The 15,323-nt window shown below is 35.9% G+C and overlaps 2 protein-coding genes across 3 annotated transcripts in view; both read left to right on the plus strand.

Moving 5' to 3' along the window:
- Positions 1-4,127, plus strand: part of OSBPL8 (oxysterol binding protein like 8) — a 200,145-nt gene extending 196,018 nt beyond the window's left edge. For both annotated transcript variants that reach the window (XM_063075453.1, XM_063075456.1), the window contains exon 23: positions 3,993-4,127. In XM_063075453.1, the coding sequence (XP_062931523.1) occupies positions 3,993-4,125 (133 nt within the window). In that variant the 3' untranslated portion in view covers positions 4,126-4,127. The remainder of the gene's footprint in view (positions 1-3,992) is intronic.
- Positions 4,128-10,448: 6,321 nt separating this feature from the next.
- Positions 10,449-13,669, plus strand: BBS10 (Bardet-Biedl syndrome 10). Its single transcript, XM_063075727.1, has 2 exons — positions 10,449-10,656; positions 11,036-13,669. The coding sequence occupies exons 1-2, from the start codon at positions 10,472-10,474 to the stop codon at positions 13,023-13,025; spliced, it is 2,175 nt and encodes a 724-aa protein (XP_062931797.1). The 5' UTR covers positions 10,449-10,471; the 3' UTR covers positions 13,026-13,669.
- Positions 13,670-15,323: the final 1,654 nt, after the last annotated feature.

The following is a 15,323-nucleotide window of genomic DNA, read 5'->3' on the forward strand; positions in this document are numbered from 1 at the left end:
TTTGAGTCCAAAGGAGTAATTAAGAATACTGTTACGTAGGAAATCATATGCAAACTTTACATTTTTATAACATTGCTAAACAAGAATAGAAGCTTGGCCTCTATCGCCTGATGTCTGAAACTTAGGAAATTCCTCCAACACTAAAATACTGTGAGAGAAAGGGAGGTTGTTTTTTCTCTTTGAGGGTTGACTTGGAATAGCTTTATCTTTCTGCTATAGCATGTTAGGAATGTAGCTGGGTTGGGTGTGGAGGTGGGGTTGTTTCTGAGAAAAGTGAGTTAACAAAGTCTTCTGCAGCCTCCTTTGTGCGTGGCTAATATTTAATTGGAATGCACCAGTTGTTGAAATATTGGAATGCTTCCATAACAATGGGTAAACAGTCACTGCCCTGAGACCTTTGAGTGTTCCTCTTGCAGTCCCAGACCCCTCCCCCTACATACCACGCTGTGATCCTGCAATTCAAGATTATTAACACTTAGAGGTATCTTGGAGGAGGAGGAGTCCTGATATTACTCCATTGCTAAGGCTAGCATGAGTTAAGATTAGTAAAAAATGTTTAATATTAGCTGCTCACTTTTATGTATTCATCACTTAGTGCTAGATGTTCTGGATGATTTAGAAAAAGAAAAAGAAATTTTCTCTATTCTTAGCGACTTTATGGCTTAAATTTAGTTGCTGTTTTCATCTGCAACCTCATCTGCTGTTCCCCTGAACCTATCCCATGCTCTAGTCCTGTGAAACTCCTGACGTCTCCCAGAATGTACTGTGCCCTCTCTCTTTGGACCTTTACCCACATTGAATGAACTTCTTTTTTTTTTTTTTTTTTTTTTTTTTTTTTTTTATTATTGTATGATTTTATTTGCTTTAATTTAGAAAATTTCAGGCTTACTTTATTTTTATTTTATTTTATTTTTTTAAATTTTTTTATTTATTTATTTTTTTTAATTTTATTTTGTCGATATACATTGTAGCTGATTAATGCTCCCCATCACCAAAACCTCCCTCCCTTCTCCCTCCCCCCCTCCCCCCAACCATGTCCTTTCTGTTTGTTTGTTGTATCAACTTCAAATAATTGTGGTTGTTATATCTTCTTCCCCCCCCCCCCCCGGTTTGTGTGTGTATGTGTGTATGTGTGTGTGTGAATTTATATATTAATTTTTAGCTCCCACCAATAAGTGAGAACATGTGGTATTTCTCTTTCTGTGCCTGACTTGTTTCACTTAATATAATTCTCTCGAGGTCCATCCATGTTGTTGCAAATGGCAGTATTTCATTCGTTTTTATAGCTGAGTAGTATTCCATTGTGTAGATGTACCACATTTTCCGTATCCACTCATCTGATGATGGGCATTTGGGCTGGTTCCAACTCTTGGCTATTGTAAAGAGTGCTGCGATAAACATTGGGGAACAGGTATACCTTCGACTTGATGATTTCCATTCCTCTGGGTATATTCCCAACAGTGGGATGGCTGGGTCGTATGGTAGATCTATCTGCAATTGTTTAAGGAACCTCCATACCATTTTCCATAGAGGCTGCACCATTTTGCAGTCCCACCAACAATGTATGAGAGTTCCTTTTTCTCCGCAGCCTCGCCAGCATTTATCGTTCATAGTCTTTTGGATTTTAGCCATCCTAACTGGGGTTAGATGGTATCTCAATGTGGTTTTGATTTGCATTTCCCGGATGCTGAGTGATGTTGAGCATTTTTTCATATGTCTGCTGGCCATTTGGATATCTTCCTTAGAGAAATGCCTACTTAGCTCTTTTGCCCATTTTTTAATTGGGTTGCTTGTTTTCTTCTTGTAAAGTTGTTTGAGTTCCTTATATATTCTGGATATTAATCCTTTGTCAGATGTATATTTTGCAAATATTTTCTCCCACTCTGTTGGTTGTCTTTTAACTCTTTTAATTGTTTCTTTTGCTGTGCAGAAGCTTTTTAGTTTGATATAATCCCATTTGTTTATTTTTCCTTTGGTTGCCCGTGCTTTTGGGGTCGTATTCATGAAGTCTGTGCCCAGTCCTATTTCCTGAAGTGTTTCCCCTATGTTTTCTTTAAGAAGTTTTATTGTCTCAGGGTGTATATTTAAATCCTTAATCCATTTTGAGTTGATTTTAGTATACGGTGAGAGGTATGGATCTAGTTTCATTCTCCTGCATATCGATATCCAGTTATCCCAGCACCACTTGCTGAAGAGGCAGTCCCTTCCCCAGTGAATAGGCTTGGTGCCTTTGTCAAAGATCAGATGGCAGTAAGTGTGTGGGTTGATTTCTGGATTCTCTATTCTATTCCATTGGTCAGTGTGTCTGTTTTTATGCCAGTACCATACTGTTTTGGTTATTATAGCTTTGTAGTATAGCTTAAAGTCAGGTAGTGTTATGCCTCCAGCTTTATTTTTTTTGCTGAGCATTGCTTTGGCTATTCGTGGTCTTTTATTGTTCCATATAAATGTCTGAATAGTTTTTTCCATTTCTGAGAAAAATGTCTTTGGAATTTTGATGGGGATTGCATTGAATTTGTATATCACTTTGGGTAGTATGGACATTTTCACTATGTTGATTCTTCCAATCCAAGAGCATGGAATATCTTTCCATCTTCTTGTATCCTCTCTAATTTCTCTCAGCAGTGGTTTGTAGTTCTCATTATAGAGATTTTTCACCTCCTTGGTTAACTCAATTCCTAAGTATTTTATTTTTTTGGTGGCTATTGTAAATGGGCAGGCTTTCTTGATTTCTCCTTCTGCATGTTCACTATTGGAGAAAAGAAATGCTACTGATTTTTGTGTGTTGATTTTGTATCCTGCTACTGTGCTGAAATCATTTATCAATTCCAAGAGTTTTTTTGTAGAGGTTTTAGGCTGTTCGATATATAGGATCATGTCATCTGCAAACAGGGACAGTTTGACTTCATCTTTTCCAATCTGGATGCCCTTTATTTCCTTCTCTTCTCTGATTGCTCTGGCTAGTACTTCCAACACTATGTTGAATAGGAGTGGTGAGAGTGGGCATCCTGAATGAACTTCTTACATTGCCTTTTCTCCCACCTTGCCCATCAAGAAAATCCCTGTTTATCCTTCAGAATTAAACTCAAATGCCACCCTTTTTGTAACATTTCTAATCATGCATCTTGCCCTGTAGCATTTATTAATCCCTCAATTCAGCTTGCATAGCTCCTTATACATAATCCTTTTGAGCACTTCCTACACTACAGAATTGCTGTTGTGTGTATCTGTCTACCCAATTGGATTATGAGCTCCTTTCGAGCAGAGAGCATGTCTTGTGCATCTTTTTATCATTAGCCTTTATGTTAAGTGTTCAAGTTTCCTAACTTATTTATATTTATAAATTAATTAGCCTACTTGATTGTTTTGCCTACTTTTTTTTCTCTATCTTCATACTGTTGAAACACTTTAATAGCTGAAGTTCGAAAAAGAAATAGTGCTTCACTAATCAGCTCTTTTTAGCCAAAAGCATTTAGGATGGCATAAGGATAGTGTATGCTCATTTCATGACTAAATCAACATTTTATTTTTGTTAGCATATGAAATGCTGTAGAGCATTCTTCATCGGGGGATGTCATGAAATCTGTTGTATTAATATTTTTTTTTCTGGGGAATTTAGGATTTTCTTCTACCCCTCACCCCTGTCTCCCTAAAGTAAAAATAAAAGAACCTTAATGAGCCAACTAAGAAGGAAAAGTTTTGTTTTAAAACCACTGTTGTAATATAGTATTATGTTTCTACATCATCAAACTTTAACAATTATGTTTGATGCATACCATTAAGTACTATGTTTGGTACAATGTGTAATTTAGATTTAGACAAAGCCTCATAACGGCTCACATGGCATAATCAGCTCCCTGTTCAGGCAGTGGTATTGACTGAACTTTAGATAATGTAATTAAGTGCTTTGTGACCATATAATATCAAATTGTGAGTTCTGAGCTAACATTTTTGCAAATCATTATAAAATCTATTGTTGCTTTTTTTTGTAGAAATATTATGACTCTTCGAAATCATTTAGTTTCAAGCACACCTGCCACGGATTATTTTCTGCAGCAAAAGGACTACTTCATCATTTTCCTCCTGATTTTGCTTCAAGTCATAATAAACTTCATGTTTAAGTAGAAGTTTTGTACAATTTAATCAATGAACTAGAAAGATCAGATTTTGGCCTGGGACCAATTTTCAAGTTAGTTGGGTCTTTATTAAAACATAACAATATTTCTAAAACAAAAAATCTAGGACATAAATGTAGAGGTATTGACCTTTCATATCTTTTATCCTCAATCTGGAACAAGAGCTATCCTATTTGGTTATTAAAGTTAGCTGTGTGTTAAGTGCCAGGGTATTTCTAGCTTTTGTGAGAATGTGTCTTCATGTGAGTATAATAAATCCACATGCATACACAGTTGTCTCTTATGTACTCTTAACTGATAGTAATCTTTGTATTCTATAGTATGGTCTGAGATATGTTAACATTGTTCATAACAAAAATGCTATCAATCTTATAACTGTATGTATAGTAATCAATTTTCTTCATAAAACAGTCAAAAAACTTTTATTAATAAGGAATTACAGACTGGGAAATGATGGAATAATAGACATATTATATAAATAATTCAATACACTATATGGTTAAAATCATTTCCAGTGATTTTAAAAACACCCAGTTCAATTGTCTTCTTAGAAACAGCAAGAAAAAATTAATATATTGAGAGAGACAGGTAGCAAATTGCTCAAAAAGTGTACACAAGATTTTTTTAGCTGCTAGAATTTAATTTGATATTTATAAATACAGGTATATATGTACTTATGTGTATATCAGTGTAAAAAACTGGTATGTAGTTACTTGTATCTGTTTGATTAGAATATCACCTTCAGCACATGCTGAAAAAAGTGTGGTCAAAATTAATTGCTGTCCTTTTTTCTTATTTTTTTTTTTAAGGCAACTGGTCTATAACATAAGCCAAATTCCAGAGATGTTTATAAGGCATACGAAATGCTGTTAACTCATGTTTTTTCTTTATGAAAAACTTATTTTAGCCTTCATTTAGACCCCAGTGTGTTCAGTGAATAAGTAGAATAGAAAAAATTATAACCAATATTATACTTCAAAAGCCAAAAAAGAAAAAAAGGCAATAAGACAAAACACTGTGTGGTGGCCTTTATGTGTACTTTAAAATTGGTTTCTTTAAAATGTGCAATAAGCTGAGCATCTAAAGTAGAGCATCAAGTGTTGAAGTTTAATTCTTCATTATTCCCCTTTGTTCTTAGAAACTTCATGCTGTGGCAAAACCACAATTAAAAAGATTCCTTTTGTTTAGGCTCAGGAAAACTTTTTCCTAAGATTTTGTGTTTGTTTGTTTCTTCATTTAATATTTTGACTTTGTGTTTTTACATAAATATTTTTGGCCCGCATAAGCAATTTTTGCAAAGACAGTAAAGTTTAGAAACATGTTGTCCTAAAACGTATCTTAGAAACCTGATAGATTTTGAAGTGGTTATTAATGAAAATGAAGGTCACATTTGCATTGACTGAGAAGAGACTGTGACACACTAATAAAATTACAATTAATTGTTTATGCCATGATAAATATAAAACCAAGGGATGATTGCTTAACTATGAAAATTAAAAATGATAGAAAGAGCCTGCTTTTTTTTTTTCCCTAACCAGTATGGCTGTCTTAAGTATCCTTAGATTTCTATGAAGAGCTATTTCCCATGTATTATTGACAAAACATTGCTGTATTCCATATGTACATGTGAAAATACTTTTTAAATTGTTAAATAAGATGTACCTCTACCCAGTATTTTCATGAATACATGAGATAGGTGGTTTTTAAAATTATATTTCATATTTGTCAATATAATTTTTGTATTCACATTCTGTTACTAATGTTATTATGCTCAACTGCCTATTCATTGATATATACTTTGTAAATATTGTACAATTTGATCTTTTTTATGGTTTAAATTAGTATTAATTTATATTATATAAAATTTGATTGGCTGATCAAAAAATCATTTCATCATTAAACCCTGAAAGCTTAAAAATTTTTTGTTGGGGACCCTCCTTAGGGTTTTGTTCTTATCTGCTTGTATTTGGTCCAAATAGTGTTTTATTTGTTTGGGTAATCTTCGAAGACTGGAAGGGTAGTTATTCTCTTTACTTTTAAGTTTCTTTGTAGGGCAAATGTTATGGGTTCTGACCTAAGAAGTGAAAAACTATTTCATGAAAACAAGCAAGATTATTTATGACTGTTTCTTATACACTAAGAGCATATATCTAACCTAAATTCACTTATGCTTTTAGTTGTCCCTTTCTGTGAACTGAATTCAAAACTCAGAAACAGGTGGCTTAATTTTAGATCAGAGTTTATACAAAGTTTAGTATGTGAATCCTCTAAAACACAAAATTAACTTAGTATGTAGCCATAATATGTAATTGACTTTGAATGTCCTTTATCTAAGATTAATCTTCCTTCACACATGGATTCATAATGTGATTTATAGTGCCCAATTGTCTGAGAGCCTCATGATGGTTTCTGGGATTTAAGACCTTGTGACCAGTTTTTTTCTTTTATCAAAAATGTTATTTTCTCACATGAAAATTTAGATGAGTAACCATTGACAAGTGCATTTCTATTTTAGTTGTTTAATGTACAATGCCATCAGTTATCCACCATTTAGTGAGATGTAGCTGGCCCAGGAAAAGACAATAAATGGGGCATGTGAGATGCTAAAATAAGTTTCAGCAATAGATATTTTTCTTGCGTTTCATGTCAGTTTTTTGTTGCTTATAAAGGTACAGTGTAATCTTTGTCACAGTTGGCAACTGCATTCCATTGAAAAGTTGGCCTTGTAAAATATAACCCTCATTTAGTATTCATGCTTTTGTGCCTTTAAGAAAATACTTTTTGTCATTTTTGTGTTACATAACTATAACATGATTCAATATTTATAGGCTTAGTTGTCCTAACGGTCATTTCTCTGTGTCACTTTATTTTCTTTTATATAGCTATAGTACATTTAAACAGTAATGCTGTACTTTTTTATAAGGGTTTGTCTGTTTACCTATTTCAAATATATTCTTTACTCAGACATCATTGAAGTAGACTTGTCAGATTATTCTGAGTATTGCAAACAGTGCCTTTTCGATGGAATTCACACTGTTTTGGGTGTCAGCTTGTGCCATATATACACAAAATTCTGCGGAAGGCAGTTTTAACTTTTGAAGAATATCTTAGTCAAAATTTAAGAAAACAAATGTATAAAATTCCATTTTTTTCAGTGTTCAACATTTCTAGTGAGCAATGAATAGGGTTTTTTTGTTTTTTGGTTTTTTGTCTGACATACAGTGATGATGGCGTTATTGATGAGCCATACATGAGACTGCAGATCATTTTGAATTATGTTAAATGTACAGAAATAAAATATTAGCATTTATATCAAGTTTTCCAATTTGAACCAATGGGCAAAACCCCACAGAAATCAGTAAGTTTACATTTCAACTTCTATCTTGACTAAGTGGAAAAAGATTCTTTAAAATGTATAACCTGCCACTATAATGTTGGTTTCATTTGGTCTACCTATTGTATGAATTTAGTATATTTAATTTAGTTTTTGTTACTCTTAACATACTGTTTGGCTTTGTTAGTTTGTAATTAAAGATGGACTGTTAAAATCATATAGGAACAGTGTCTTCTTAATATGATTAACATTTTAAAAGAGCCACAAGAAACCCATGACAAAATGAATGTGAATACACTTTCTAAAATATTTAGAAAATTTTCTTTCTGCATTAATCATGTAAAATTGTTAGTATTACAATATTGAAATTTTTCATTTAAAGAAAAATGCCATGAAACATTTGAACTGATGAGCCACAGAACTTCAGTTGAACTTGTTTTCACGTTTTAGCATGCTAAAATATACATCTAAGTTTAAATATCTTGTTTGATGCCCATTGATAAATTCAAGCACTACCACTGGTCAGTTTTGTATGGTAAAATAAATGTATGTTATCTGCAGTGTAAATATAGTACACTGTCAAATCCTTTTCCTTAAGGTGCATAGTAAATGTACAGATAGTCATAGGCTACTGTTTTGTAATGTATTGTTTCTAATCTATTATTCCTAACCTGTTATGTTTGCAGAGAGAAAAGAAGTGAATTTTTCTAATGTTCTGTAAAATTATGCTAACTTCTACAAGTAGGCATTCTAAATAAAATTTCTAAAAAGAAAATATTGTGATCAAATGACTTTTAATATAACATCGGGTGACTAAATTAGTTCTAATTTTTAAATTTTGTGTGTGTGTGTGTGTGTAGGTAGTTGCAAAGGATGGTGAAAAATCTCTAATACATGCTTTACTTGGTGCTTTATATTCATTCTTCTTGAATCTTCATAACAACCTTAAAATAAGTGGAAGGTAGCCAGATTATATACATCAACAATCTGAGGTTCAGATAAGTTAACTCCAAAACTACACTAAGAGCACAATTGAAACCACCTCTCTACAGTACACTTAAGTAGAACTCTGATTGTAGCACTTCACTTCTAAATGTTTGGAATAACCCACTTCTTGAATCTGTATCAAGTAATGTAACACTTTCTTGATGAATAGAACCAGAATAAAACAAACCTTACTATTAAACATATATACTAAACCTGTATGTGTTTTCCCCTCAATTCACCTATTAGTCCATACTGACTCAAAATCAGATGAATTACACTTAGTCTTTCCTCTCTGGTTTTCCTCCCCTTTCCTCCACCCTTCTCTCTTCCTATTCTTGCCCTCTCTTCAGGGTCAAGAGGTTTCTGACTGTCATCGGTTCTGTCTTATTAACTGGGAGGAAGGAAGGGGAGGGCCTATAGTATTTTTCTATCTTGTGCATAGGAATAGAGTAAGAAAAATAGCCCGTTGCTGTTCAAACTCAATGAACTATCTACAAGATCACTTTCTTGCCAATACTGACAACATGTTTTGACTCAAATAGGTGTTTTATATTGGGGTATTATATTAATTGAACCTTCTGCATCTTATGAAATATTCCTTTTTGGGGAAGTTGGGGATAATGGGCCAGAAGAGTGGTGACCTACCACAGTAATTTGGTGGGTGTACTGTATAAACATTTGACTGTTGGGCCGGCCGGTGACTCACTCCGGAGAGTGCGGTGCTGATAACACCAAGGCCCCGGGTTCGGATCCCATATACGGATGGCCGGTTCGCTCACTGGCTGAGTGTGGTGCTGACAACACCAAGTCAAGGGTTAAGATCCCCTTACCGGTCATCTTTAAAAAAACAAAACAAAACAAAAAAAAAACATTTACTATATGTCAGGAACTATGCAAAGTTTTCTAAACATTCTCTACCTCCTCAAAACCTGGAGATTTTTCTTTTATGTATCCGTTACTGAAATAGAGCTCCCTACACCCTCATAACATACGCTACCTGCTTCTGTAGGATTGCTTGCTTAACCTAAGTAACTCCATTTTGCCCCGTTTCACCTGCAGACTACCCCCCCCCCCCCCCCCTTCTGCATGAGAAATCGTTGACCTCATAGAAACAAAAACAATTGCATAGAAACAGGAGCTGGGAACAGGACCCATACACAATGAAAACTTGTATGCTTGACTGCTCGAATGGCTCATTCCTGGCCTCTATGACCTAGCTCCCTAGCTTGCTTTGTGCACCTGGACAAACCCGTGTGCCAACGGGATGTAGTTTTTTAAAAAAAACCCATAAGACCAAAGCCCGATGCTGCTCTTCCTCAGCTGCACCTTGGGAGATGGACGCTGGCCAGCTGGAGTGAATAAACTGCCCTTTTCTGCACGAGTGGCATTAAGTGCATTTCCTGTGGGAGGGTGCCTCACATTACCTCCACTTTTTTTAAAAAAAAAGAGGACAGTGGGGACCAAGGAGGTTTACTCGGTGAATGTCACAGATAAGTAAATGCCAGAGCAAACCCAGGTCTGAATCCAAAGAGAGAGAGAGGTTTTGCCACGAAACACGCAGCAGCTTCTGGCGGGGGGGGGGCAGGAGCCCTCCGAGCTCTACCCACGGCGCTCAGACCCTCCACACAGGCCCCACTATCATGTTGACTTTGCAAGGAAGTTTCCTGGGAAACTAAGGAGTCTGAGGCAACTGATGCCACTGAAGGGATACGAATTCACCAAAGAAGCTGAGGAAGGGCTTAAGGTTTCCGCTCCAGGAGCAGTTCCTGGAAAACCCTATTCGCTTTTCCACTTTCGCGGATGGTTGTCCAGCTCGATGCAACGGCGCGGCTTTTCCACCAAGCGGCGGAAGAGCACCGCGCTCGTCCAACCAAGAAGCCCCGCTACCCCGGCTTCCGGCTTCGGCCATGGTTTCCGGTTTCCTCCCCGCCTCTTCCGTTTCCGGCTGCGCGCTCCATTTGGTACGTCCAGTTGTTCAAGCTGGCGACCGGAACCGGTTCAGACTGTTAGTTCTATGGCCGCGGCGGGGTCTGTGAAGGCGGCGTTGCAGGTGGCGGAGGTGCTGGAAACGATCGTGAGCTGCTGCGTGGGGCCCGACGGGCGCCAAGTTTTGTATACGAAGCCCACCGGCGAGGTGCTGCTCAGCCGGGATGGAGGCCGCCTCCTGGAGGCGCTACACTTACAGCATCCCATAGCCAGGTACACGCGCCCCACTCTAGGCCGTAGCCGGCCACCCCGAGCTGTTACCTGTACCCCCTGAGGCTGTGTACTAGAAATACTGACGCTGGGTGAGACCGTCGTACGCTCGGGGTACAGCACTGCCCAGACGCACATTCCTGAACCCCAGCTCTTAACTCCCAAGAACACTTCTCATTCCTCTTCGCCACTCCATCCAACCCTACAATCGTTAAATAGAACAAAGTAATCTGGGAAAGAAAAAACTAAAACTAAGGATGTATATTAAAGGGGCAGTATTCTTTTGTGCCTACAACTGTGAAAACATGGTTTTACCTTGATTCAAATAGACGTAGAGAGCCAGCTTTCTGAAAATCTGAATTGCTTTTTCTTTTTTGTACAGGATGATAGTGGCATGTGTTTCCAGTCATCTCAAAAAAACAGGAGATGGTGCTAAAACATTTATTATCTTTCTTTACCATTTGCTCAGAGGACTTCATGCAGTTACAGACAAAGAAAAGGATTCTTTGATTTCCGAAAATATTCAGACGCATGGAAGGCATTGGAAAAATTGTTGTCAATGGAAATTTATTTCCCAAGCTCTTCTAACTTTTCAGACACAAATATTAGACTATATTATGGACCAGTACTTAAGTAGACACTTTTTGTCCATCTTTTCTTTATCTGCTAAAGAGAGAACATTGTGTAGGAGCTCTTTAGAGTTGCTCTTAGAAGCATACTTTTGTGGAAGAGTGGGGAGAAATAATCGCAAATTTATTTCACAATTGATGTGTGACTACTTTTTTAAGTGTATGTCTTGTAAAAGTGGGGTTGAAGTATTTGAGTTGGTAGATGACTGTTTTGCAGAGTTGAATGTCGGTGTCACAGGCCTTCCTGTTTCAGATTCCAGGGTCATAGCTGGGCTTGTGCTTCAGCGAGATTTTTCTGTGTACTGTCCAGCAGATGGTGACATACGAATAGTGATAGTAACAGAAACCATTCAGCCTCTTTTTTCAGCTTCTGGATCAGAGTTTATTCTAAATTCAGAAGCACAGTTTCAGACATCTCAGTTTTGGATTATGGAAAGGACAAAAGCAATAATGAAACATTTACTTAGTCAGAATGTAAAATTGCTGCTATCTACTGTGAAACAACCAGATTTAGTTACTTATTATGCAGAACTCAGTGGCATATCAGTGGTGGAGTGTTTATCATCAGAAGTTGTTTCTCTTATCCAGAGGATTATTGGTCTTTCTTCATTTGTACTACCACAGTCGTCCTCACAATGTGAAATCTCTAATACTGCTTTGGTGAAATTTTGTAAACCCCTTATCCTTAGATCTAAAAGGTATGTTCATCTTGGCTTGATTAGCCCATGTCCATTTATACCACACTGTATAGTTCTTTGTGGACCAGTGCAGGGTCTTGTTGAACAACATGAGAATGCTTTACATGGAGCATTTAAAATGCTTCGGCAGTTATTTAAAGACCTCAATCTAAATTACCTGGCACAAGCCAATGACCAAAATGACACATCAGGTCCTCTTATTTATAAGAATACTAGAGAAGGTAATCAGTTACCAGAGATTGGTAATGGCTCAATACAAAGGCTGTATCAGGACACAGTTGTAAAGAACAAAGATGAACTGGAAAAAACTCAAACATATTTAAAAGCATATTCAAATCTGATAGTTTCAAATGTGGAATTAGAAGCATGTATTCTAACACCAGAACTGACACCAACAGATACATTCCAAAGAAATGAAACACCGATGTGTTTGTCACCAGAAAAAAACAGGGTAATTGATTACTATGAACCAATAATTGAGAGTAATTCCACCACTAATTCAACAACAGAAAACACTAGAATAGAAATCTCTTATGGAAGTTTACAGGTCACAAAAATTGCTGGAAAGGGTAGCATGTTGCCAGTGAGAGATAAATCAGTGGATATGTGTACTTCCCAGAGTTACTGTTCCTCATCTATGCCAGCAGGTTGTGTTTTGCCAGTGGGTGGCAATTTTGAGATCTTGTTACATTACTATCTTCTCAACTATGCCAAAAAATGCCAGCAATCAGAACAAACCATAGTTAGTATAATAGCTAATGCACTTTTAGGCATTCCCAAAATCCTTTATAAGTCTAAGAAAGGAAATAGCTTTCCACAAATATATTTAAGAGCTCTTCATGCACTGCAGTCCAATCAACCTGTGGTAAGTGGTCAGACAGGTTTGGAATCAGTAACTGTTAAGTACCAGTTACTAACTTCGGTTCTTCAGTGTTTGGCAAAAATATTAACCATTGATTTGGTAATCAATATTAAGAGACAGCCTGTGAAAGTTTATGATCAAGATTCAGAAGATGAACTATATAACACTGAAAATTTTTGTTAACCAAACTTTTAATTCAACTCAAGCCATAAAGCAAAACAGGTATGTGACCACTGATTCTCAAGTTAATTTTGTTTACTTAGGAAAATAGCATAACTTTTAAAAGTCTTTAGAACTAGTACACTAAGGCCACCAGACTATTCAGAGGCAAATATTAGACTATGGAAAAAAACTAGAAGGAAAGCCTTCCAGGTGGGGGAAGCCAAGATCAGGGTAAATGTGTCTCTTCCCCCTTTTATGTCTCTGTCTTAGCTCTGTGTTAATCTTTGTGTTTAGGGGAGGATGTTTCTTTATAGCTCCTTTTTCCTTTTTTCATATCCTTATTTACTCTTCATCTCTCTTCACCTTTTTTTTTTGAATTTATAAAGAAATGAAATTTATTTCTTACAGTTTTGGAGGCTGGGAAGTACAGTCCAGGGGGCACATTTGATGAGGGCCTTCTTGGTGGTGACTCTCTATAGCAATGAAGGGCATCACATGGTATGAGCAAGAGAGCTAAACTTCTCATTCACTCTCCTTATAAAGCCATTAGAACCTCTCCCATGACAAACCATTAAAGCATCAACCCATTACTTCATGATTATTCTTCACTTTTCTGTATTTAGTATATAGAATTATTTAATCTCAGATTTGGATGGGGTCTTCAAGGGCCATCTTATTTTAACTATTTATAATATATGTTATTTGCTTCATTTAAAGTAATTTTTCCCTACGTATAATTTGTAAAGCAGTGGGTAAAAGTCTCAAATTTCAAAAAGCATATAAATTAAATGAGTTTTTACTTATATGTGGCCCTTGGCTTATTTCCATTTCACTGGGAAAAACTTGGATAGATTTTTCACCATTCATACACCATTGAATGTATGTTACTGGAAATATGGTTGTGCATTGTGACCTCATTTTTATTTCTGTACTTAAAAGTTAATACCAGAAAGGGTATGAAATTCATAGTTTCCTTTTCTCCTGCCCCTAAGCTTGTAGAGATATTTCATGTATTTGCTGGTTTTTCTTGTATTTGGTGCATAGCCCAAGTTCATTAGTAGCAAATAATTTAACAGTTATTTCTTACTCCTGATGTGAATTTACAAATGTTTGTATTTTAGTTTAAAACTTACACATGCAGATAATGCTATGCATGTAGCTATGGCTAAGGACAGTCTCTTCTACTTTTAGTAGTTCTCTGTAACACCCAAAGCAGTGCTGTTTATAACAAGTATTCAGAATTGCTTGTTGAATAAAAGTCTTATTTTTAAGCCATTCCTCTAAGTATGTGTTTTCAGTTTATTTATTCAACAAATTCTTATTTACATGGGTTGAGATTGAATTGAAGAAAACTGGAGAAAAAAACTTTAGAGTTTTCTAAGTGGTGACTAATAACGCATTAAAAACCTATAACATCCTACCATGCATTATCTAATGATCCTTCATATTGAGTATAGTTCTTTTTTAAAAAAGATTTATGCTATATGATACATCATTTCATTCTTGTAAATATGGAGAGAATAAATTAACTTTCTTTTACTGAATGAACCTACTTTAAAATTGCTGTTTAATTTTTTTCCATTTATTTTTTAAATTGCCTGTCAGGTCATTTTGCTTTATTTTGTTGTTGTTTTAAATACCCCTTCATGACTGAAGGCGCCCAAAGACTTCTGCAGACAGGCCCAGTGCTTTGCATATAGTAGGCTTTTAATAGGTATAAGTAGTCGTAGTTCAGGAACCCCTTTGTAAACTAGAAGTGGGTCTTTGTATGTTTCACACCTGTTCTAATATCTTGCACACAGTAGATATCAAATAAATGTCTGTCGAGGACCTGTTTGTTGAATGAATTTGTCATTCGGTCCTCATAGGTGAAATTATGATTATTTCTGTTAGCTTTTGTGGGCAAGCGATCAGTTTGGGGGAGAAGCAGAAAGTGTAGAACAGATCTACACAAAGTAATCTTTTTTCTTGTAATTAAAAGAATCCCTCCGAAATGCTGATAAAGTTTTCATGGGTTATCCTTATTTACAGAATAATACTGGGGGGGTTACATAACTGGTTTAGATAGGAAAGCACTTTTAAAAACGTACGTTATACTTTTACCATCTACAACAAAGGATTTGAGGTGACCTGCAATGATAACAGAAAAAATTACAGTAAAATCTGAATAAAAACTAAAGAATCAAGATCATGTAATTGTGAAGACAATTGAAAGTCAAAATCCTGTCCCCGTTTTCTACTCCTGCATAATGAATAACCCCAGAACTTAGTAAATTTGGATCGTTATATTATTACCTCTTATTGTTCTGGATGTTGACT

The sequence above is a fragment of the Cynocephalus volans genome, chromosome 12, assembly GCF_027409185.1.
Source record: "Cynocephalus volans isolate mCynVol1 chromosome 12, mCynVol1.pri, whole genome shotgun sequence".
Classification (NCBI taxonomy): Eukaryota; Metazoa; Chordata; class Mammalia; order Dermoptera; family Cynocephalidae; genus Cynocephalus; species Cynocephalus volans.